Here is a 26,622-nt window from a genome sequence, read left to right as displayed (position 1 = left end):
TACCCTCACCCCTACCCCTCACCCTAACCCTACCCCTCACCCCTACCCCTCACCCCTCACCCTACCCCTACCCCTCACCCCTACCCCCTACCCCTCACCCCTACCCCTAACCCTAACCCTACCCCTACCCCTCACCCCTACCCCTACCCCTCACCCTCACCCTAACCCTACACAACAAAAGTGTTGCGTTTATATTTTTGTTCAGTGTATCTCTCTATCAGAGGGGGTCAGCTGAGCAACAAAACAAACGCTTCCAGAGCATCAGGATCAGGGGAAAAGTGCACTTGTTTACAGCAAGAAAAGAGCCCAAGATTATCTTAATATGAATGAAGAAGCATGCATTCAAAAATAAATACAAATTTACAAAACACACATAGCATTTGTTTTGCACAATTTAAAAGTACATAACAGATAATATATGATCAACAGAGCGGGAGGAGGACGCAGCATTATTTGGAGCCTCCAGCTCCACGCGTATCACTATATAAACACAAATGATAAACTAAAGGAGCCTGTGTGTGAATGGAAAAGGAAGAAGCCGTTATTAAACAGTAAACAAAGTGTCTTTCTGAAGCATTTAAAGAGGACAGTATTTGGTTATGAATATCTCAGGAATATCCCCGTTTGCACGCAAGTATTTTATAACTAAAAACACGTATTTAATAAACGTTAATGTCATCTGAAGCTTCTGAAATAAAGGAATAGATGAGATGTGTGATATCATTGTGATTGCCTGATGTGTTGCTTTTTAAAATGCATCAAGTCCTCATGATCAATCGGAAAGCTCCTGACTTCGATCAGTCAGTTCCTGATTCAAATCTCTAATGCTTGGACAGTTTTGGAACGGCGGCTTGTGTTTAGAAAGGTTAGACTTTTTGGTGAGATGAAAGGCTTGTGGTAGGAAAAAGCTCAAACTGAGAGGACACAGACTGAGCTCTGCTGGATGTGGAAATATGAACGCTTTTGTCAACGAGATTATGATTTAGCTCTTTCCACTTATACCACATTGTAATTGCGATCACAATTTCTGTCTTCCCGCGATGAAGTAATGCCTTTACGAAGCTCAGTGGGGGTTTCCTTTCTCTTGTGCTATTACCATTCATATAAACCCATAAAGTGTCCCACTAGTTTTCAAATATAACTTCTGCTATAATGAATATAATGACCTGATAATGAGCAGAACACATGTAGAAAGAACCAGAGATGGCAGCAGGTAAAACAAAAACATGTTGTGAAACTTACCTGTCATGTCCGCCTTCAGGGCCTCTGCCTGTCTGCTCGGATGTAAACAGAGAGGAGGTTAGACAGGTACACACACACACACACACACACACACACACACACACACACACACACACACACAGAGAGAGAGAGTATGTGACAACGCACAGGTGACTAACCGAGCAACCAGATAAACCTGACAAACAGCCACCATTTACATCCATTCTTTAAATAATGTAACATCTTATATCTTCTTATCATTCATCACATGTTTCAGTGTTGACATCGGGCTCGGGCTAATCCCTGGATCCAAAATGCGACGAAATAAAAACAAACAGCATCAACACATTCCTCACAAACCCGTCAGCTAGCTTATCAGACCCTCCACGTTTCAAAGCACGTTTACGACACGTACACACACCGCTAAATACGCTTAAAACGGTGTTAACTCACCTATAAATGACATGTGATGTCACAGCATCAGCTAACCTAAAGCTATCATACGCAGAAAGACAAGCTAAAGCTAACAACACAATGTCCCTCCGAAGCGGCAAAAGTGTCTTTATATCAACAAAAACGGCAGATAGCAGACATTTAGTGTGAATAAAACGCCACCCACTTGTATGAACATGACATGTATTTGATTAGAGGTTAGAAGAGGGATGGCGGGCTGCAGCATCGATTGTTTGTTGATATCTGAAGCTAGCTCATGGGTGTATAAAGAGAGAGAGGCGGAGCATGAAGACAATAATAGAGCGACTGGAGATACAGAAAGTACCCGTATGTGGGCTCACTGAGCATGCGCAGTTGAATTTTCCCCACCTATCTCCCGCTCTCTGGCAGTCAGACGAATGCAGTTCAATTAAATGAAGCAAAACATATTATATATTCATAAAACAGAATATTAATTTAAAATAGATGTCTCTCTTCCAATGTAAGTCAATGGGGGGGAAGTCTATTTGGGGCCAGAATGACGTCACGGCTGTAGTACCACCGTTTGGCCGCTACGGATATTCCAAATATGGGCTTCACCGGCCGGCGCACTTCCTGAGGGTTTGAGCTAAAGCTAGGTTAGCCGTTAGCTTTAGCGTTAGCAGCAGAACAAAACAATCCGGGATCAAAGGTCCAGTTCCGACCGCACCGGGACCGGCAGGAGGACCGGAGGAGAACCGGAAGAGGACCAGAGGAGAACTTACCGTAGATACTGGGCGCAGAGGTTCATCCTGCCGGATCTCCGGTCCTTCAGATAACAACTGGTCCCGAAGCTAACGCTGCTCCCGGCGCCATCTTGTTCCTGTCTGACCCACACAGAGGGGGAGGGAGGGGGGTTCAGGATGGGGGGGGGGTAGATGTTAATTGTAATAGGGGGGTTAGTTGTTTTTGTATAGAAGAGGATTAGGGCAATATGAGAAAAACATGTTTGGGGTGTGAACAAAGGTTTAAAAAAAATGTAGTTCTGATTTTTAATTAATTCTTTAATGAATGTATTTATTTACCAGGGACAGTGCACAGTAATGAACACTTAAAACATTCACATGTCAAGCCATGTATCTCAGGAATTTTATTTTCAGAATCCTGACTTTTTAGATATGTTTTTGACTGATTATTTAACATCTGACTTTTTATAAAAAAATCTGAGATTTGTGACTTTTTTCTTCTGCTTTTTTAAAGATTTTTGCAGAATTTTAACCTTTTCAGAATTTATAATTTTTCTGAGAAGTTCGGACTTTTTCTTAAGATTTCTGACATGTTAGCACTGCAGACATGTTCTGTAAAAAAAAAAATGTTTTTCTTCAAATTCAGTTTTTTTCTTCAGTTTTCGGTTTGAATTTCAGAAAAAAGTCAGAATTCACTGATTTTTTTCTCAGAATTCTGATTTTTTTCTCAGATTTGTGACCTTTTTACCAGAATCTTTGTCCTTTTTTTAATACTGACTTTCCTCAGAATTCAGACTTTTTTCTTTAAGTCGTTGGGCGACGTGGGGAGGTGTGCTATTTCCTAACCTAACTAAAAACACCTGAACTTTGAACATCCACAACATTCATCTGGCTGCTACTTAGAAATTATTGATCTAATATATCATATTCCAATCACTTGTATATAGACTCTTATTGCACTATTTCACTTTTTTTAAACTAGATTTTCATTGTCATAACTATATGGCCAATAAAAGCCTTGAACCTTGAATTCAGACTTTTTCAGAAAAATGTGTTCTGACTTTAATCTCAGAATAAATATTTATTTTTGGAATTGTTTACTTTGTATTCAAATGTATACTCCACAAAAATGTATCCTATTACAATTATTTGAATCAAGGTCCAGTTTCATTAATTTACATCAATCAATCAATCAATTGTGGCATCAATTTGCATTCCACGTTAGTGTGCGTGTGTGTGTATGTTTTCTTAATTTGCATATAATACTTTAATGTCCCCTATTTATGGGCTTAAACACTTAGCTACTAAAACAGCACAATATAAAATATGAAATATGTCTTATCCCTGTGTCTGTGTGCGTGTATGTGTGTGTGTCTTTAGCACTGCTTCCTGCCGACACACCTCTCTCTCTCTCTCTCTCTCTCTCTCTCTCTCTCTCTCTCTCTCTCTCTCTCTCTCTCTCTCTCTCTCTCTCTCTCTCTCTCTCTCTCTCTCTCTCTCTCTCTGCAACCAACGAAACCTCGGTAACACCGAGAGCAGGACCGGGACCGGGACTTTACCGGGACACACGGGAACTCGCACCAGAGGAAGAGAAGAAGAAGACGAGGAGACAAAATGACAGAAAACAACAAAACCCACGTCATCCTGCTGTCCTGCGGCAGCTTCAACCCCATCACCAAGGGACACATCCATATGTTTGGTGAGCATCTGTGCGTGTGTGTGTGTGTGTGTTTATACATCACCAGAAACAATAAGGGGAGGGGGGGGGGGGGGGGGTGTTTATACAAGATGTCCATTACCTAAAACCTCCATAAAATTATCTACATTTCAATAAAATCCACGAGGAAATGAAGGAGTTGTGTCGGAGCTGTCCAGCGACATGGTGCTGAAATGGGCGACGGCTCCACACAACGGGATAATGTAACCACAACAAACAGAGAACAGGATACAAACGCTAATATTATAATGTAACCCGGTCTATATCAACGTGAAGCTGCTTTAAGGAGGATAACAAGGTGGAAATGTCCCGGTTTGAGGCTCCGGAAGGCCTCGGGCGGCGTGTGGCGCAGCGCCGAAAACAAGGCTCCAAATCCCGGGTAGAAACACGATGAGAGCCCGCGGGGAGACATGGAGCTCCCGCGGGATTTGATAATGAGTCAGCCTTCATGAGGGAAAGTGAAACTGCGGGGGAAACACGTGTATATTCAGAGTTTGTGCGATGGTTGCAACCAAAACAGAGCTCCTATACTTCATGATGTATTATTATTATTATATACTCATTAATGGCATATCGTTGCAACTCAACTGCTAAAAAATATACAATGTCTCAGAACAATAAGTATTGTTTATATCCTCTATGCTTTACTGTTTGCTTTTCTGTTTGTATTTTACATTTATTTAATGAATGATCTTTTACTTGGATATTTAATATTTACATGTTCACTATATATTGTATTTATTTGTTATTGAATTTGGTTATATTATATTTATTACAGTTTTCTTTAGTTTTACAGTATTATCTGTATTACTATCTCTACATCTCAGGTGTTTGCCTGCATTACCCGCCTGTGGGAATTTAAACTTTAAAACTGAAAACTAAAGAAAATTAAACATTTATTATATGTTTTTACACTTTAAACCTCCTGACATTTGATTCATATTGACCCTATAATAAACAGACAGAGCTTACAATACACAACCAGCACTGAACATGATCAGAGAGCTGATTTAGGCCCCGGCCACACGGAGACGAAAACGATAGTAGTCGATATCAAAAAAGTCTTCCGTCCACACGAGACCGCTCGACCCGCTGGAGACGCTGTAGTACATATGCAGGGCCTGTAAGTGGCGCCACAAAAAACACCAAAAGCAGTGAATAAGACTCCCGAGCATGGTTGCCATGGTTGCCTGGTTTCCATGGTTGCCCTTCTGGTTATTCTCCGCGGTGGATTTAGCAACATGTAGTTAATGTAGTTCTCCAGGTCCACTTGTTGCTGATGGTAGCGGTCGAGGAGCTGTAGATGTTGCACTAACATCTGTAGCACGGTCAGTAGCGTCTGGAGCACGAACGCAACCCTGTGATCCGCCGTGGTTGTTGTTGTTGTTGTTGACGAAACGCATCAGCACTGACGAGGGTGACGCGGGGTGAGCAGCAGAGGTGGGGAGAGGCGGGGCTACGATAGGAAGAAAAACCAAATGAGAAACACGAGAGAATAAAACCTTATAGCCACAGACTGAAATACTTCTTCTACTGAAGCCAGTCCCCAACTCCGGGGACTTCCGGCCGGGGCCTCCGGGTGGCAGTATACGTGTGAAGTGGTTTGCGGCCTGCCAGTAAACCCAAAGCAGAAGAAGAAGAAGTGACGTCAGCGGCCTAATCCTCCCTCAGGGACTTTTTCCGGTGTGAACGCGATCTGTACTTAGTTCATGGGGCACTAAGTACTAAGTACTAAGTACTAAGTACTAAAGTACTTGGTGTGAAAGTGGCTATTGTTACTCTACCTATTTATCTATAAGGTGAATATTTGTTAACCTACTTTCGAGACGTGCTCTGATAGAATAACTGGATGCTGTTGGAAAACCCCAATAAACAAAGTTTTAAAAAAAGAAATAGTGCAAGGAGAGTCTGTAAGTCATGGGGCTCTCTTCTGGAACTGCTACCAATCAATACCGTTCATCATTACACACTCTGCTATAACATGTGCAATATCATCGTTATTAATAACGTGCCATTTCTTATCTGCCTCTACGTTTCCTTTGCACTAAATACTGTTAGCATTCAGAGACAGAACCAGGTTTATCACCAGGGGGTCGACACGCACCAGGAATCTCACTTGGAGTCGTATGCATACATCAAAGTAAAACAAATGTGAAAAAACACAGAGAACTAGAAAAATAATAAAATATAACATTATTTACATAGAAATGGAATAGAATAAAAAGAATACATTTACTTAATGATGTGACCGTCTGTGTTTCCTGCAGTTATGCTGCTCTTCTTTCTGCTCTGTTTGATTATCCTGCTGCTGTGTTTGTTGTCTTTTTGTAGCTCTGGCCATTTCCTTTGAGATGAATAAAGTCTTATCTTACCTTCACGACCCGCAGATGCTAACCCCTGATTATTGTCAAAGCCAATTATTTTGTTGATTACTTTCTTGATTCAAAAAAATATGTTTCTTTGTCTTTAAATGTGAGAAAAGTGTGAGAAAAGGTGAATCCTCCTGATCAGCGGTGAGACGGAGGAGTTCAGTTCAGGACCTGTAGCTGTGTTGGGTCTTCCAGTTCTCCTCATGAGTCACATTGTAACCCTGACATGTTGTGTGTCTGCAGAGAAAGCTCGAGAGTATCTGCACAAATCCGGACACTTCATCGTGATTGGAGGAATCATTTCGCCGGTGCACGACTCCTACGGGAAGCCGGTGAGTCCTGAGAATACAACTACTATTATTTAATGAAGACGAGTAAAAAAAAAAACACATTTTATGTCAGAGAATATTTAAGATTTCTCTCTGACAGCTTATTTTTATTATTTAGAATGATTCGGTTTTTCTCAGTTTAAAAAGTTTACAAAAGAATATTTTTTTTTTTTTTTCTATATTTTCCTGTAGATTTACTTTCAGGAAATATTACATTTATTCTCCAAATGTCACTTTCTTCTCATTTGAAATGTTCTGAAATTCCTGGGAAACGTACTTGGTGTGAAAGCGCCTATTGAGGTTTGTGAAGCTGACCGTTGAGCGGCCCAGACCAAGCAAGGAGGCAGAACGCTAGTGATGGCAGTTTGACACTGAAGCTTCGAACGGAGCTTCAACCCTGGACTTCCTATTCCATAGAAGCAGTGCTTCGAAGCTTGCTTCAAATCACGTGACATGTGACGTCCGAAGCAGCAACTGCTTCATTTCCTGAATGAATCACTTGACTGGTTCACGGTCCATTCACGCGATTCAATGCACTGCCTCGTCTCGATTCTGACAGGTGACAGGTTGAAACAGTTTCAAACTTGAGTGCTTCAACACTTTATGACCGCTCTAAACAATGCACAATGTGTGGGTTGTTGTCGTACTTTGCGTTGTTGCTGTTGAGTTGTTGTTGGTATTGCATTTGATATCATTATAGAGCAAGCCAGGAAGTAAGATAGGTCGTTCTGGGAAACACTTCGAAATGTGGAGAAGTTGTGAACAAAAAGACAATTATCAGTAATATAAAAACAGTTCAATATTTCAAGGAATAGATAGATGTACCCAGTGGGTACAGCCGGCGGCCCGAATGCGGCGATGTCCTCCGCGCAGCGATGTCCTCCGCTGGTTCAAATCCCGGAATGGACGTATTTTAATCATTGCTTTTCAACTTTAATAACTGATAAAAGGCCCAAAAACATGTCTAACACTCTCTAGTCTCTTCTCAATAACCCAATACACACAATTATCAATCTTTAATTGCAAATAGAACATGATATTCAGTGTTAAGTGTGTGTGTGTGCATCGAATAGTTTTCAAGGCAAAGATACGTTAAACCCACTGCAGCCTTGCACTTCGCCAGGAGAGGTCGCTGTAACTGAAGCTTCGAGAAATGAACCTATTTCCGACACAATTGTCCAAGTGGTTCGACGCTTCATTCAAAGCTTCATTTTGCCATCACTACAGAACGGTGTGGGCATTTATTACATCATGAACATATGACACAGCCTCAATCTGCTGTCCACGTGAACACAGTCACCAGGATCTCTCACACACTACCAGCCAATCAGACAACAGAGCCTAAATACCCACACACTGATCAGCAATTAGACACAGGTGGGGGGGGGGGGGGGAGGAGCAAACACAGGACCAGGTGAACACAATCAGGAAGTAACAGACAAGGGGAAACACTTTTCAAATAAAACCACATGTGCAATAGTACAAGGCCCGAAGCCGTCAGTCCACAGTGACGAAGTTACAAGGTTACACAAATAATATTTGTCTTTATCTTTTTATTAATGTAAAATTATAATATTATAAACCCGGAGAATATCCAGGATTTCTCTCAGAAATGTAAAGACCCTGAGAAACCAAGCTGACACCAACGAACACGTCCCGACGGACCCGACTGTTGCGTCGCCTCACGTCTCTGCGTCGTGGCCAACAGTCGCTCCGGAACACACCGACTTCAGCCGACGGCCAAGTAGCACGTACGCACTGCGCATGCGTGAGTGGCAATACCTCTCCTTACCAGCAGGCGGCGGGAGTGTGTATTCTTCATTCAAAAGAGGCAACCGGAAGACAGACGGCGTGATATATGCAAACAACAAATAGCGTGCGTTCCATTTTCCCTCTCGTCCATCAGACGGTTTCACATAACGACTAATAATCTAAAACATGTTTAGTGCGGGACTGGAAAAAGAAAAAGAATAGCCGTCTGTGTGTGCCTTCTTCACTTCCGTTTCGCTTCTCATGAACTGATTCGCTAGCTGAACAGCCAATCAGAGTGATTTCCTTGGCTGACAGCGGAAGGTGTCTGAGTAGGGCGACCGGACGCTCATCGACGGCCAGACCTCTATCGCCGGACTAAACCGGCTCGGTGTGTCCGGGCCTTTAGATTTTTATTTGTGTGTGATCAAGATTTTGTTGTGATTTTTAAATTTGATTTATTTTTATAAATCTCAGGATATATTTGTTTATCTCTCATATAGTTATAAATATAAAATCTCATTTATTAACTCATTTTTCTCCTTGTAAATTTACCATTTTACTTTTTAGGGAGTATAATCTTTTCTCGTTAATGTACGTCTCTATAATAACGCCAGAAAGATTCCTTTGAAAGATTATTGATTTTATTTTTTAAACGTACGATTTTCTAAGACCAGATGATATTACAAGCTTTTTGTCCATTTATGATTTAATTTTTTTATTAATGTAGTGTATTCATCTCAGAGAATAGGCTTTTTGTTTTAAATAAATGTATAATACAACTCAAGTTTAGTTCCCCTTTAAGTCACTTTTTCTTTCTCTTATATTCATGTTGTTATCTTAAAGAATATTTGAGTTTTTTATGATGAATATAATTTACCCACAATGTCCGTGCTCTAAATAAAGTCTTATTTTCTGAGCATCAGTGTAATATTTAACGTGAGCAGCATGAAGTGTTTCTCATGTTCAGTCCCAGATAATAATATAATATGATATAATATAATATAATAAGCCCAGCAGCAGACTTCTGTGTTTTAATGAAGCTGTCCTACTTTCTCTGAGACGCTCCATGAATAATAAATGCTGCATCAGGAGTGTGTGTGCAGCGTGACGCAGATCTGACCTCGTTAAAGAGTCTACACACACACACACACACACACACACACACACACACACACACACACACACACACACACACACACACACACACACACACACACACACACACACACACACACACACACACACACACACACACACAACACACACACACACACACACACACACAGACACACACACACACACACACACACACACACACACACACACACACACACACACACACACACACAGACAGACACACAGACAGACACACACACAATACAATATTCTGAGTAAGCCTTCTGTAGTTTACAATGAAATCACAAACCAAACATACATATGTGTGGATAATACAGAGGCCTTCAAACATTACATTCATGTTTTATAATCTTAAAGAACATTTGAGTTTTTATGATGAATATTAGATTTTATCTTAATTTACATATTTTTTACTTAATCCACTTATGCTTTTATTTCTGTGTGTCTGTGTGTGTGTGTGTGTGTGTGTGTGTATGTGTGTGTCTGTGTGTGTGTATGTGTGTCTGTCTGTGTGCGTGTCTGTGTGTGTATGTGTGTCTGTGTGTGTGTGTGTGTGTGTGTGTGTGTGTGTGTGTCTGTCTGTGTGTGTGTCTGTGTGTGTCTGTGTGTGTATGTGTGTCTGTGTGTGTGTCTGTGTGTGTGTGTGTGTGTGTGTGTGTGTCTGTGTGTGTGTGTGTGTGTGTGTGTGTGTGTGTGTGTCTGTGTGTGTGTATGTGTGTCTGTCTGTGTGTGTGTGTCTGTGTGTGTCTGTGTGTGTATGTGTGTCTGTGTGTGTGTCTGTGTCTGTGTGTGTGTGTGTGTGTGTGTGTGTGTGTGTGTGTGTGTGTGTGTGTGTGTGTGTGTGTGTGTGTGTGTGTAGGGTTTAGTGCCCAGCAGACATCGTCTCACCATGTGTCAGCTGGCCGTGCAGTCCTCTGATTGGATCAGGTGAGAATATACCTTTACTCTGCTCATACTATACATATATTATATCATATATATATATATATATATATATATATATACAGTAAATGCCCATGCGGCATCCTCACTGAGAGTCATTCACATCAAAGTCTGTAAAAACCTAAAAACATGAAGAACTCAGAATAAGAAGAGTCTAAGAAATAAACAAAATGGCATTTTAATGGTTTCTGAAATATAATAGATATTTATTGATAGTTGTGTAGCTGTGACTTTAATGCAGTGTTGTGTGTTTGTTGCAGGGTGGACCCCTGGGAGTGTTACCAGGACACCTGGCAGACCACCTGCAGCGTGCTGGAGCATCACCGAGACCTCATGAAGGTACAGGAACATACATTATATATATATATATATATTTAAGCAATAGCTCACGACAGGCTGTGGTATATGCTCATTATATCACAGCTAAGGGGCGTGGCAGTATGAAAGAAAAATACACACTCTAATTTAAATAGTTTTTATTAGTAAATAATGATGTTCAAAATAAAATAGTCCCTCCGTTGCCTTCTGCACGAAACATAGTGCGAGGTGGTTGCTATGCAACAACTCTAACAGCTGGCGAACATATTAGACAGAGAGCGTTGATCCATTATCTGGCTCTTTATTCACATTCATGTGTATGTTGCCGTTTATTGTGCAGCCACTGAAACCTGTCCAGCATCAGCAGCATGGCTTACGAGGTCACTTGGATAGGTTGAGGTTGTTCTAGGCTGATGCTTGGCGTGGTCAGAATATTGCTCCACTTTCTCCGGTCCCCGAGATTCAGCTTCCAGCAGCTCTGGAGAGAGCTTTCGCACCTGTGGCCACTAACGCTCATCATGTATCTGCTTTGGTTCAAGACCCGCATCAGAAAGCTTTTGAATGGTGGCACTTCTCCAGTTGGTCTGCTCTTCACGTAGCTCTGCATGTCGTCGTTTAGGTGCTTTTTTTTCTTTCTGGAGATAGGCACTGCTCAATCCACTCCTCCATAGTGAGACCCCCCCGGAGGTCGAAGTTAATCTTAAATGTTTCCATCTTATGCTTTGTAAGTTTGTTTCGTAATGGAAGAAATGGAAATATATAAAACTGACAAGTCAAATCAAGCAATCTGATTGGTCGATAGTGTTTTTGCGGACCTCTTTGATTACAGATTTGAAAACATCGTTGCTTGCTTTAAAAGTAGCACAATTCATTGTGTCAGACCTTGGAAAGTATCTAGATATCCTGCCCTAATGCCAAAGGAACTGCACACTGAATAGGCCTGTGTTTTGCCGTCTGATGTCTATGTCTGGACCGCTGCGTAAAAAGGAGGGTTTCTGCCCCGTTACTTCTCCGCTGCTTTCTTGTTCCAGTCTGAAAAGCAAACTGCATGCAGTTTGCTTTTCAGCCCAACGGTATACTGTTGTACTCAGACGCGGAGGGATACTGACTTGTTGTGAAAAGTAATTTCCAATTCTACCCGTGGTATACGCTCAGTATATCACGGCTAAGAACCAATCAGATTGCTTGATTTGACTTGTCCGTTTTATAAACACACACATATATATATATATATATATATATATATATATATATATATATATACATATATATCAGGGATTTAATGACTGCAGCAGTGGAGAGGTCTTCTATGGTGCGTTCACACCGGAGGATTCTCATCGCTCGACCTCGGCATCATGGGTTTTAACCTATATACAGTCTATGGTTTTAACTCACGTCACTCAAACAAGGCACGATACCAACAACGAAATGAACATATTTTTATGATTAAATTGTACTACACGTATCAAATTGATACATTTGTAGAAATAACTACATATTGGACCGGTTTGTAAATACCATGAACCAGTGGCGGTTCTAGAACATTTGACATGGGGGGGCAAAGGGGGGGCAAGAGGTCATGCCAGGGTGGCATGGGAGGGCGGACAGTACGTGGTATTTGATACTGTATATAACCTATTTATTGTTAATTCATGCCCTAACACAAGTGTTCTTAATGCACAAGAGAAACAAGGTGTTCAGACAAACAATCGGGTGCCCTTTGAGTCCCCCAAGCTTACCTCAACCATTTTAAATGAAAGGAAACTACAAAATGTATTTTAAAGCAATTAATTAATGGAACAGGTTGTTTTGCATTACAATGTCAAATTAAATATATATTTTGTTTAAAAAAAATTGGTTGTCTTAGTATTAGACAGACATATTTGTATGTCCTCACTAAGCATTATTACATATTAAATTAATATTAAACAAATCAAAATGGCCAATTATCCCAAAATGTTGCTGCTAATATAATCATATGCTTGTCAACTTTAACTGATCAAAAATAAATTCTGAAAAAATACTTGAATTATCTATGAAATTGCAATATTGTCCCTCAGTTTGTTTCAACCCCGTCACGCCAAACCATTTACCCTCCTATTAAAATAATGGATCAGTCCATGTGTGGATCAGTCCGTGTGTGGATCAGTCCGTGTGTGGATCAGTCCGTGTGTGGATCAGTCCATGTGTGGATCAGTCCGTGTGTGGATCAGTCCATGTGTGGATCAGTCCGTGTGTGGATCAGTCCGTGTGTGGATCAGTCCGTGTGTGGATCAGTCCGTGTGTGGATCAGTCCGTGTGTGGATCAGTCCGTGTGTGGATCAGTCCGTGTGTGGATCAGTCCGTGTGTGGATCAGTCCGTGTGTGGATCAGTCCGTGTGTGGATCAGTCCGTGTGTGGATCAGTCCGTGTGTGGATCAGTCCGTGTGTGGATCAGTCCGTGTGTGGATCAGTCCATGTGTGGATCAGTCCATGTGTGGATCAGTCCGTGTGTGGATCAGTCCGTGTGTGGATCAGTCCATGTGTGGATCAGTCCATGTGTGGATCAGTCCATGTGTGGATCAGTCCATGTGTGATCTGCATTCAGGGAATTACATCACAAAAGTGTTTCTTCTCTTACCTATATTTCAGTTTTTGTATTTTCAGATTAAGATTGACAAGCTCAACATTTCAACTCTGTTATATGAATTAATAATAGTAAATAATTGTTTATTACAAAAATAAACAATAGTTTTGCAAAATATTACAATGTTGTAATGTCCTTGACTTCCATGTGGTGCCATATCTTAGCTAAACAAGGTCTCATGGCTAGTTTTTGTCAAAAACTTCAACCCTGTTACATTTTTTCAAGGAAATTCCAAGTAATTATTTATATTTTGTGCCTGAGGTGGAAAATGTAAGTAGTCCACTACCAGATGTTATGACCAAACATTTTGGTTTAATTTTTCAAAGATATAAAGACCCAAAAGGCACCCAATTCAGAGAATACTCTAATTCTGCATACTGTAAGTACTTAATTATAATTAAGTACACAAATGACATCACCACCATCTCTTCAGAGAGCTACAGGTGACGTGTGCAGCAACACATTTCAATCAATAATTGTCAATACTAAGAGCTGCTAGATTGAGCTGCTGTAATGGAATATGTAAGAAGAATAAGAACATACCATGTGGTCCAGCTGGAGTCTCCTCTGCCTCCTGATCCCTGCCTCTGGCCCTCTTTCTGACACTTCATCTTTATTCCTCACATATATTTCTTCTTCTTCACTAATGTCTTCATCTCCTCCTCTTCCTCCTGCTCTGACCCTCCTGGTCTCTTCATCTCCTCCTAGCTTCCTCCTGCTCTGACCCTCCTGGTCTCTTCAGTGAACTCTCTTTTCCTTTTCCTCTTTCTGTTCGTCCTGATCTCTACTCAGATATGTCTTTGTGTTGTTGTTGAATCACTCCTATACTCTGGCCTGCAAGAGTCTACTTGTGAAAAGCACTGGTACAAATGCTTGTATAACTTTACGCGTTAGGGCCATGTAGCCTAGCTAATATGTAGCATATCATATAACATCAGAAAGTATTGATCAAGCGCACACAGGCAGCTGTGTTTGGATCCAGTTTTTACGGTAAAGGATGTATCCTGGTTTCATTGATCTGGCCTCATTGCTGTGATGTGTAGTTTACGTGGATTTAATAGTAGGCTACAGCGTAGTTTAGCAAAGTGATCGATCTCCCAGCTAACGCTGTCTGTGTAGTATTTTGTAACGTAACGCCCCAAACAGCACCCGTCTGTTAAATGCTATCGATTCAAACGGCAGCATTTTATTCATATTTAGTTTCAAGCTCTCGTCCTTAGTAAAAACAAAACTAGTGGAAAGGGAAATGCTCCCAGGGGAAGCTGATCCATAGGTGCTGGGACAGCTCGCTCCCTCTCTGCAGCGGTGTGAGCCGCGGTCTGTGTGAGCCGCGGTCTGTGTGAACGCCGCTCCGCAGTTTAATGCAGGGCCGTAGCTGCCCCCCCTTGCCCCCCGTAGATCCGCCCCTGCCATGAACTAATGCTTTGGAGAGTGTGTCCACAAGATGGCAGCAAAACACTTGAAGCTCCGCACTCACTGTAACGTCCTACAGAAGTGAAGAGTGTGTTCTCCACAGACAGTCTGTGGTTTGTACAGATATGAGGAGCTGTGAGCTCTGCGTGCTAACGGCTAACAGCTAATGGCTAACAACTAATTAGCTGTGATTGGCTTTCAGAGACAGCGTCATGCTAATTTATCGCTCGAGTTGAAAACATTTAACTTTAAGTGTTTCCGCGTCATTCGCTCTGTTCTCTTTCGGGTGATCGTCCACGCCAACAACTCGCTTCGTCTCCGATGTGAACGTACCTTAAAGGTGGGGTAGGTAAGTTTGAGAAACCGGCTCGAGATACACTTGTTTTTATATTCCATGGAATGCTCTTAACATGCCGATAGCAATGAATATCTGAAGTGCTTTGACAACAAATCCATAAAAAAAGTCATCTGTGGAAGCCGTGGTGCTGTAGAAAGCACGACCAATCATCTGAGCCGGCTAAAGTAACTGGATGGCCTACCTGCCTGTCAGGAGGGGCTCTGTAAGGAAGTGGCAGATTTTTTGCGGTTGTGTATTTTCAAATTCTAGCACTCGAGCTGGTTTCTCTGAAATGACCTACCCACCTTTAAGTGTCTTTCTGTGTTTGTTTTGATCCTGATGATCTCTGGTTCCTCAGAGAGTCACCGGCTGCATCCTGTCCAACGTCAACACGCCGTCCTCGACTCCTGTGATTGGCCAGCCTCAGAACCAGACTCCGCCCCCTATCTACCAGAACCAGAACAACATGAACAACAAGCCCACAGCCAGTGAGTGTTCTGGAAGTAATATGGTCTGTGTTTACATTAGCATGCTAACACTCAGAGCTAACCTGTACTGGAGAGAGAGTGTGTGAAGAAGCAGGAAATCAAAAGGAAGTCACCTTGTGGTAAACCTGAGAGAGAGAAAGAGTTTGAGCTCCATCCTGTTTCAGAGAGAATCCTTGATGTGGTTTGGAACATGATGTGGAGTTTCATCACGGCAGCATTTAGCTGAGTTTCTGCTGGGAGAGTTCTCCTGATGAGATCTACTCTCTCTCTGAAGCTACTGACCCAGAGTCAGCTCTTTAGGAACAGCTGGAAGAGAGGGGGGGGGGGGCTACAAGGACCTGATTGGGGTTTGGAGCAGGACACTTCAGAGACATGTCCTTAGTAACAGCTGGAGGAGAGGAGGGGGGGGCTACAAGGACCTGATTGGGGTTTGGAGCAGGACACATCAGAGACATGTCCTTAGTAACAGCTGGAGGAGAGGGGGGGGGGGGGGGGCTACAAGGATCTGTTTGGGGTTTGGAGCAGGACACTTCAGAGACATGTCCTTAGTAACAGCTGGAAGAGAGGGGGGGGGGGGGCTACAAGGATCTGTTTGGGGTTTGGAGCAGGACACTTCAGAGACATGTCCTTAGTAACAGCTGGAAGAGGGGGGGGGGGGCTGCAAGGACCTGATTGGGGTTTGGAGCAGCACACATCAGAGACATGTCCTTAGTAACAGCTGGAAGAGAGGGGGTGGGGCTACAAGGATCTGATTGGGGTTTGGAGCAGGACACATCAGAGACATATCCTTAGTAACAGCTGGAAGAGAGGGGGGGGGGGCTACAAGGATCTGATTGGGGTTTGGAGCAGGATACTTCAGAGACATGTCCTTAGTAACAGCTGGAAGAGAGAGGGGGGGGCTACAAGGATCTGATTGGGGTTTGGAGCAGGACACTTCAGAGACATGTCCTTAGTAACAGCTGGAAGAGAGGGGGGGACTACAAGGATCTGTTTGGGGTTTGGAGCAGGACACTTCAGAGACATGTCCTTAGTAACAGCTGGAAGAGAGGGGGGGGCTACAAGGATCTGTTTGGGGTTTGGAGCAGGACACTTCAGAGACATGTCCTTAGTAACAGCTGGAAGAGAGGGGGGGGCTACAAGGATCTGATTGGGGTTTGGAGCAGGACACTTCAGAGACATGTCCTTATTAACAGCTGGAAGAGAGGGGGGGGGCTACAAGGACCTGTCTGGGGTTTGGAGCAGGACACTTCAGAGTCATGTCCTTAGTAACAGCTGGAAGAGAGGGGGGGGCTACAAGGATCTGATTGGGGTTTGGAGCAGGACACTTCAGAGACATGTCCTTAGTAACAGCTGGAAGAGAGGGGGGGGGGGGGGGCTACAAGGATCTGTTTCGGGTTTGGAGCAGGACACTTCAGAGACATGTCCTTAGTAACAGCTGGAAGAGAGGGGGGGGGGGGGGCTACAAGGATCTGATTGGGGTTTGGAGCAGGACACTTCAGAGACATGTCCTTAGTAACAGCTGGAAGAGAGGGGGGGGGGGGGGCTACAAGGACCTGATTGGGGTTTGGAGCAGGACACTTCAGAGACATGTCCTTAGTAACAGCTGGAAGAGAGGGGGGGGGGGGCTACAAGGATCTGGGGGATGAGGATTATATATTATAATATAGGCCTAAAAATAGTAATGAGAGTCTGAACTTGTCTCTGTCTCAGTCAAACTGTGGGGGAAGGTGAGTGAGAACCTGGGGAAGATCTGCTGCGTTCGCCCTCACATCGACCGCTTCACCTTCATCGGTAAGTCAGAAACATCTCACCGACCAGTTTGAGTTTAACATCTCATCAGCATCCGTCCTTTCTCCAACCCCGTTCAGATTTAACCACGCCCACTTCCACGAAACATCAACACCGCGTTCTCATCCTGAATCTGAGCTACAGTCGCTTCATACAGCATCTTTCTAAGAGCAGCGTGTATTACTCATGGAAGACGATCACAGTTATGCAGAGCTCATGAATCTGATGAACATATTCAATATATTTACATGTATGTGTGCCGGTAAAAGGTTATTGAGAAAACAGTGTATATTTTATGTACAGTACTTTATGTGTTATATAGCCCAATATCACAAATTTACATATCAGGGGGCTTAACAGTCTGGAAAAAGTCCCAAAGAAACCCCCCAGTTAATGGAAGAACCCCCCCAGTTAATGGAGAAACCCCCCAGTTAATGGAAGAACCCCCCAGTTAATGGAAGAACCCCCCCAGTTAATGGAGAAACCCCCCAGTTAATGAGAGAAACCCCCAGTTAATGGAAGAAACCTCCCAGTTAATGGAAGAAACCTCCCAGTTAATGAGAGAAACCCCCCAGTTAATGGAAGAAACCCCCCAGTTAATGGAAGAAACCTCCCAGTTAATGGAGAAACCCCCAGTTAATGAGAGAAACCCCCCAGTTAATGAGAGAAACCCCCCAGTTAATGAGAAACCTCCCAGTTAATGAGAGAAACCCCCAGTTAATGAGAGAAACCCCCCAGTTAATGAGAAACCCCCCAGTTAATGAGAGAAACCCCCAGTTAAAGAGAAACCCCCAGTTAATGAGAGAAACCCCCAGTTGATGGAAGAAACCCCCCAGTTAATGGAAGAAACCCCTCAGTTAATGAGAGAAACCCCCAGTTAATGGAAGAAACCCCAAGTTAATGGAATAAACCCCCCAGTTAATGAGAGAAACCCCCAGTTAATGAGAGAAACCCCCAGTTAATGAGAGAAATCCCCCAGTTAATGAAAGAAACCCCCAGTTAATGAGAGAAACCCCCCAGTTAATGGAAGAAACCTCCCAGTTAATGGAAGAACCCCCAGTTAATGGAAGAAACCCCCAGTTAATGGAAGAAACCCCCAGTTAATGGAGAAACCCCCCAGTTAATGGAAGAAACCCCCAGTTAAAGAGAAACCCCCAGTTAATGAGAGAAACCCCCAGTTGATGGAAGAAACCCCCCAGTTAATGGAAGAAACCCCCCAGTTAATGAGAGAAACCCCCAGTTAATGAGAGAAACCCCCAGTTAATGGAAGAAACCCCCCAGTTAATGGAAGAAACCTCCCAGTTAATGGAGAAACCCCCAGTTAATGGAAGAAACCCCCCAGTTAATGGAAGAAACCCCCCAGTTAATGAGAGAAACCCCCAGTTAATGAGAGAAACCCCCAGTTAATGGAAGAAATCCCCCAGTTAATGGAAGAAACCCCCATTTAATGAGAGAAACCCCCCAGTTAATGGAAGAAACCCCCCAGTTAATGGAAGAAACCTCCCAGTTAATGGAAGAACCCCCAGTTAATGGAAGAAACCCCCAGTTAATGGAGAAAACCCCCAGTTAATGGAAGAAACTCCCAGTTAATGGAAGAAACCCCCAGTTAATGAAGAAAACCTCCCAGTTAATGGAGGAACCCCCCAGTTAATGGAAGAAACCTCCCAGTTAATGAGAAACCCCCAGTTAATGGAAGAAACGCCCCAGTTAATGAAAAAAAAACCCAGTTAATGAGAGAAACCCCCAGTTAATGGAAGAAATCCCCCAGTTAATGGAAGAAACCCCCAGTTAATGGAAGAAACCCCCCAGTTAATGGAAGAAACCTCCCAGTTAATGAAGAAACCCCCCAGTTAATGGAAGAAACCTCCCAGTTAATGGAAGAAACCCCCAGTTAATGAGAGAAACCCCCAGTTAATGAAGAAAACCTCCCAGTTAATGGAAGAAACCCCCCAGTTAATGGAAGAAACCACCAGTTAATGGAAGAAACCCCCAGTTAATGAGAGAAACCCCCAGTTAATGAGAGAAACCCCCAGTTAATGGAAGAAATCCCCCAGTTAATGGAAGAAACCCCCAGTTAATGGAAGAAACCCACCAGTTAATGGAAGAAACCCCCCAGTTAATGGAAGAAACCCCCCAGTTAATGAGAGAAACCCCCAGTTAATGGAAGAAACCCCCAGTTAATGGAAGAAACCCCCAGTTAATGAGAGAACCCCCCAGTTAATGGAAGAAACCCCCAGTTGATGGAAGAAACCCCCCAGTTAATGGAAGAAACCCCCAGTTAATGAGAGAACCCCCAGTTAATGAGAGAAACCCCCCAGTTAATGAGAGAACCCCCCAGTTAATGAGAGAAACCCCCAGTTAATGAGAGAAACCCCCAGTTAATGAGAGAACCCCCAGTTAATGAGAGAACCCCCCAGTTAATGAGAGAAACCCCCAGTTAATGAGAGAAACCCCCAGTTAATGGGAGGAACCCCCAGTTAATGGAAGAACCCCCAGTTAATGAGAGAAACCCCCAGTTAATGAGAGAAACCCCCAGTTAATGGAAGAAAAACCCAGTTAATGGAAGAAACCCCCCAGTTAATGGAAGAAACCTCCCAGATAATGGAAGAACCCCCAGTTAATGGAAGAAACCCCCCAGTTAATGGAAGAAACCTCCCAGTTAATGGAGAAACCCCCAGTTAATGGAAGAAACCACCCAGTTAATGGAAGAAAAAAAAACCAGTTAATGAGAGAAACCCCCAGTTAATGAGAGAAACCCCCAGTTAATGGAGAAACCCCCAGTTAATGGAAGAAACCCCCAGTTAATGGAAGAAACCCACCAGTTAATGGAAGAAACCCCCAGTTAATGGAAGAAATCCCCCAGTTAATGAGAGAAACCCCCAGTTAATGGAAGAAATCCCCCAGTTAATGAGAGAAACCCCCAGTTAATGGAAGAAATCCCCCAGTTAATGGAAGAAACCCCCAGTTAATGGAAGAAACCCACCAGTTAATGGAAGAAACCCCCCAGTTAATGGGAGAAACCCCCAGTTAATGGAAGAAACCCCCCAGTTAATGGAAGAAACCCCCAGTTGATGGAAGAAACCCCCCAGTTAATGGAAGAAACCCCCAGTTAATGAGAGAACCCCCAGTTAATGGACGAAACCCCCCAGTTAATGAGAGAACCCCCCAGTTAATGAGAGAAACCCCCAGTTAATGGAAGAAACCCCCAGTTAATGGAAGAAACCCCCAGTTAATGGGAGGAACCCCCAGTTAATGGAAGAACCCCCCAGTTAATGGAAGAAACCCCCAGTTAATGGAAGAAACCCCCAGTTAATGGGAGAAAGCCCCAGTTAATGGAAGAACCCCCCAGTTAATGGAAGAACCCCCCAGTTAATGGGTAGAAATTGGAAGAAACCAACAGAGGAGGGATCCTGCAGACCTACGTTAATGTGTAAGTGGTTGCGGTTAAATCTAAACTGGGTTTGAACAACGACAAACGCCTCCCGATGTTGAGCTTCATCCCATATACATGTTTGCACTCTGAGGATTCGCTGATTCACGTTTCTGTCTCGTGTCTCAGATGAAAACGCTAACCTGGGGACGGTGATGAGATACGAGGAGATCGGTGAGTCGTCTCTTCAGGAAGTGAACCCTCAGTGTGGTGACTTCCTGTCTGAGCTCCTTCTGGTTTGTTTCCATCTGGTAAACATGTTGTTTACTGAGTAAACATGTGTTTGTTTACTGAGGTGTGTGTCTCTTTCCTCCCGCCTGTTTGTCGTCTGTAGAGTTACGCATCTTGCTCCTGTGTGGCAGTGATCTCCTGGATTCCTTCTGCATCCCTGGCCTGTGGAAGGACAGTGATGTAAGCCCCGCCCCCACCCAACGTGAAACCCCGCCCCCTCTAACATGTGGCCCCGACCCCATCCTATATATCGTCCCACCCCGTAGCGTTGTCCTCTAAATGCCCCCGATAACAGAGTCCTGCAGGAATGTCGAACTCTCTGGTCCAATGGGATTTCTCCATGTGATTTTGGATTATGGCAGAAGCAAACAAACGTTCATGATTTTTACACGTTTAGTTCAGCAGGATAATCTCCACATATTAACACCACTTAATGATTTCTGAAGTAAAAAGCTAACGTTAAGCTATAAAGGAACTACAGCACGGTCACATCACTTCACGTAACCACCGCTAAGCTAAAGGCGGCTAATGTTGGGCTATAAAGGAACTACAGCACGGTCACATGACTTCACGTCACCACCGCTAAGCTAAAGGAGGCTAATGTTGGGTTATAAAGGAACTACAGCACGGTCACATGACTTCACGTCTCCACCGCTAAGCTAAAGGTGGCTAATGTTGGGCTATAAAGGAACTACAGCACGGTCACATGACTTCACGTCTCCACCGCTAAGCTAAAGGTGGCTAATGTTGCTCTATAAAGGAACTACAGCACGGTCACATGACTTCACGTCACCACCGCTAAGCTAAAAGTGGCTAATGTTGGGTTATAAAGGAACTACAGCACGGTCACATGACTTCACGTCTCCACCGCTAAGCTAAAGGTGGCTAATGTTGGGCTATAAAGGAACTACAGCACGGTCACATGTATTCACGTCACCACCACTAAGCTAAAGGAGGCTAATGTTGGGCTAGAAAGGAACTACAGCACGGTCACATGACTTCATGTCACCACCGCTAAGCTAAAGGAGGCTAACGTTGGGCTTGATGACGTTTAGTCATCTCATTTAGACACCTGTTACTAACCTCTGTTTTTTAAATCCTCCAGTGGGGGATTTACTGACGTATTGTATGTGGTAGGTCAAAGCGTTAAAGTATCTGCAGCTTGTGTTAACCACAGACCTTATTTCAGGATAACAGCCAAAATCACATTCAGGAAACCATTGACCTGCAGACCAGGGGACAGGAAGTGATGAAATGCTGAGTCATGTTTGGGTTTAGGACTCATTCCTGCAGCTCTATAAGAACATCAAAGGTTATTTGGATGCGATTGACAAAGTAAAACGTACAGAAAGAAGATTTAGCACGTAGAGTCAGATCTCTGTGAGAAATCTGCTGAGTGGTGCGTCTCTCTGGTTTCAGATGGAGGTGATCGTGGGTGATTTTGGGATCGTGGTGGTTCCTCGTGATGGAGCAGACACGGAGAAGATCATGAACCACTCGTCCATCCTGCGCAAGTTCAAGGTCAATAACACTGATTCACACACACTCACTGCACACAGGAAACACGCATTTACAGTTATCGTCTTTCTGTTATCAAACTTCATTCATTAAGAAATCAGAATCACGATGGAGTTATTTCTGCATCATTTGTATCCGTTTGTCGTAAGTTAGGCCTATTCCACACAAACACTTTCAGGTCATTGAAAACTGAGCTATTGTGAAACTCTGGCCAGGGGAAAGTTACACAAAATAAAACGTAGACTTGTAGATGCAAAAACTGATTTACAGTTAACACATTTGCGCTGCTATCTCCTTTGTGAGGCTGTGATGCTGACTAACGTACGGAGGTCGACAGATTCAAACTCGCTGCAGCTTCAGAAAGGATGCAGATATAAAAACCCAAATGTTCCTCATGAAGAAACATCTTCAGCAACTTGACAACACATGCAGCGTTTAGAGAACATTCAGCAACTTGAGGAAGCATGCGCAGCGTTTACCAACCGCTGCAAATACAAGACGCTGCTCCAGTGTGAAACCCTCCTGTCTTTTGGTGTGAACACAGTGTTCATCTCTGGTTCCCCCTGAGGTTGTGTCCCCGTGGGAAACAGCATCTCACCTCTCTGTGCTCTGGTTTCAGGACAACATCACGGTGGTGAAAGATGAAATCAGCCACCCGATGTCCATCGTCAGCTCCACCAAGAGCAGGTGGGGTTAACGTCTGAGATGGTGTTGATGTTAGGAAGTTATTACTCTGCTGTCCAAAGCTTCAGAGAGGGTCAATATTGCAGAGGTGGAAAATCATCTTTATTTACAGGTTATTCAGTTTGAGTAAAAACATTTGGTGTCTGAAGTTTTTATTTCACTGAAGGAAAACAGCTGATTCATAACTTTTCTTCCGTAGAGTAATCGCAGTTACAGTTTATAAAGCAAATATTCATTTGACAATAAAAACATTTTACCCAACACAAAAACTGGGGGTGGGGGGACATTTGTAATATTTTGGGGGAAAATCTGTACTTTTTGGAGTAAAAACTCAAGTCTTGGGTGAAAAAAGCTGAATAGTTGGAGAAGAAATGGTCATAATAATATCCATAAAATAAATTATTATTTTTTAGCTATTTCCTGAAAAATAGGTCTAAGAGTTTTCATATTTTTGAGAAAATGCATTAATATTTGGGGGAAAGAAAGTCGTAATAATGAATGAAACACTGAAAACACTGTAAAAGTTGGAGGAAAAGGTAGAAAGCATGTTGTGTAAAATAATCTGTATTAAAACCATCTCCCCCCTCAGACTGGCCCTCCAGCACGGAGACGGCCATGTTGTGGATTACCTGAATCAGCCCGTCATCGACTACATCCTGAAGAGCCAACTCTACATCAACACCTCCGGATAAACAGAGTCCAAAACCACCTCCATCAGAGTCCAAAACCACCTCCATCAGAGTCCAAAACCACCTCCATCAGAGTCCAAAACCACCTCCATCAGAGTCCAAAACCTCCTCCATCAGAGTCCAAAACCTCCTCCATCAGAGTCCAAAACCACCATCAGAGTCCAAAACCTCCATCAGAGTCCAAAACCACCATCAGAGTCCAAAACCACCATCAGAGTCCAAAACCTCCATCAGAGTCCAAAACCTCCTCCATCAGAGTCCAAAACCACCTCCATCAGAGTCCAAAACCACCATCAGAGTCCAAAACCACCATCAGAGTCCAAAACCACCGCTGTTAGAGTCCAAAACCTCCTCCATCAGAGTCCAAAACCACCTCCATCAGAGTCCAAGACCACCATCAGAGTCCAAAACCACCATCAGAGTCCAAAACCTCCATCAGAGTCCAAAACCACCGCCATTAGAGTCCAAAACCTCCTCCATCACAGTCCAAAACCACCGCCATTAGAGTCCAAAACCTCCTCCATCACAGTCCAAAACCACCGCCATTAGAGTCCAAAACCTCCTCCATCACAGTCCAAAACCTCCATCAGAGTCCAAAACCACCTCCATCAGAGTCCAAAACCTCCTCCATCAGAGTCCAAAACCACCTCCACCAGAGTCCAAAACCACCTCCATCAGAGTCCAAAACCTCCTCCATCAGAGTCCAAAACCTCCATCAGAGTCCAAAACCACCATCAGAGTCCAAAACCTCCATGAGAGTCCAAAACCACCGCCATTAGAGTCCAAAACCTCCATCAGAGTCCAAAACCACCTCCATCAGAGTCCAAAACCACCTCCGTCAGAGTCCAAAACCTCCATCAGAGTCCAAAACCACCATCAGAGTCCAAAACCTCCATGAGAGTCCAAAACCACCGCCATTAGAGTCCAAAACCTCCTCCATCAGAGTCCAAAACCACCTCCGTCAGAGTCCAAAACCACCATCAGAGTCCATAACCACCATCAGAGTCCAAAACCTCCATCAGAGTCCAAAACCACCGCCATTAGAGTCCAAAACCTCCTCCATCAGAGTCCAAAACCACCGCCATTAGAGTCCAAAACCTCCTCCATCAGAGTCCAAAACCACCACCATCAGAGTCCAAAACCTCCATCAGAGTCCATAACCTTCATCAGAGTCCAAAACCTCCCTGTGTGTTGTCTGTATTAAAGTCCGGGGGCATGCTCGTTGGAGATGGAAAACTCGTACGCCGATTTGTGAGAAAACCCGACTTTTAAAATGGATTCCATCCTTTTCTCTGTGAATAAACAAGGTCTTAACTCCAAAATAAATCAAACTTGTTTGACTAAATCCGGCTTTACTCGAGATGATTGGAGTTTACTTGGACCAAACTAAAATGTTTAAATGATGCAAAAAAGCAGAAGTATTCTGTTCAACCGGTCTGCAGAGCGTTATCTTAAACGACTTCTAAAATATATCTCGCCTTTGTGAGCAAAGTGTACACGTCGTGTTGTGGACAGAACACAGGGAGAGGCATTCAAAACTAAAAGGTAAACACTGATTTCAAAATGTTCCATAACGACAACATATTTTGGTGAAAAAAGCTGTAAAAATGTATATAATTGGAGCAAAAAGTCCTATTACATGGAGGAAATGTTCGTGAAAAAGTCGGAAAAATGTTGAGGAAAAACTCGTAATAATTTGAGGAATTTTTTTTTACAATTGGAGAAATATGTCGTCAAATAATTGGAAAAAAAGTCGTAATAATTGGAAAAAAAAGTCGTAATAATTGGAGGAAATGTTCGTAAATATTGAAGAAATAATTTCTAAAATAATTTGAAGAACATTTTTTTATAACTGGAGAAAGAAATCGTCAAATATTTGTAGAAAAAACTCGTAATAATTTGAGGAACATTTTTTTACAATTGGAGAAATATGTCGTCAAATAATTGGAAAAAAAGTCGTAATAATTGGAGGAAATGTTCGTAAAATAATTTGAAGAACATTTTTTTATAATTGGAGAAAGAAATCGTCAAATATTTGTAGAAAAAACTCGTAATAATTGGAGAAGAAAGTCGTCAGAATTCAAGTAAACATTCGTTAAGTTGTGAAAGAGTTCAACGCTTCGGGGAAGATGTTTTAATATATGGAGAAAAAAGGTGTTAAAACGACTAAATATCACCGTCATGTTTGGAGACGCTGCAACAGATGGAGAGGAGTTCTGCTGTCGCCGGGGTATTTAGGGATGTTTCTTCTTCATGTGCTCTTATTACGGTATAGACTGCATGCTTAGACATGTTCCCTTTGGCGTGCGTGTTCATCACGGGGAAGAGTGTGACCTGTTGGGAACCTGTTTGCAAAAACAATAAAGAAACAACACAAAAAGAATATAATAATATACAGCTGTTCATTTTCTATTCACTGTATATGAACTGATGCCTCATGAACGCCTCATTTCCTGTGAGTGAGTGAGTGAGTGTG

At 43.0% G+C, this 26,622-nt stretch overlaps 1 protein-coding gene across 1 annotated transcript; it reads left to right on the top strand.

Moving 5' to 3' along the window:
* The first annotated feature begins 3,862 nt into the window (after positions 1 to 3,862).
* On the top strand, positions 3,863 to 26,537 carry nmnat2 (nicotinamide nucleotide adenylyltransferase 2). The gene is made up of 11 exons (XM_034221200.1): positions 3,863 to 4,077; positions 6,708 to 6,796; positions 10,542 to 10,609; positions 10,885 to 10,963; positions 15,677 to 15,806; positions 17,517 to 17,597; positions 21,154 to 21,198; positions 21,359 to 21,435; positions 22,675 to 22,776; positions 23,393 to 23,460; positions 24,047 to 26,537. The coding sequence occupies exons 1-11, from the start codon at positions 3,993 to 3,995 to the stop codon at positions 24,147 to 24,149; spliced, it is 927 nt and encodes a 308-aa protein (XP_034077091.1). The 5' UTR covers positions 3,863 to 3,992; the 3' UTR covers positions 24,150 to 26,537.
* Positions 26,538 to 26,622: the final 85 nt, after the last annotated feature.

This window comes from Gymnodraco acuticeps, unplaced genomic scaffold, assembly GCF_902827175.1.
Source record: "Gymnodraco acuticeps unplaced genomic scaffold, fGymAcu1.1, whole genome shotgun sequence".
Taxonomy (NCBI): domain Eukaryota; kingdom Metazoa; phylum Chordata; class Actinopteri; order Perciformes; family Bathydraconidae; genus Gymnodraco; species Gymnodraco acuticeps.
Note: the sequence above shows the minus strand (reverse complement) of the source record. Positions and strands in the feature narration are given on the sequence as shown.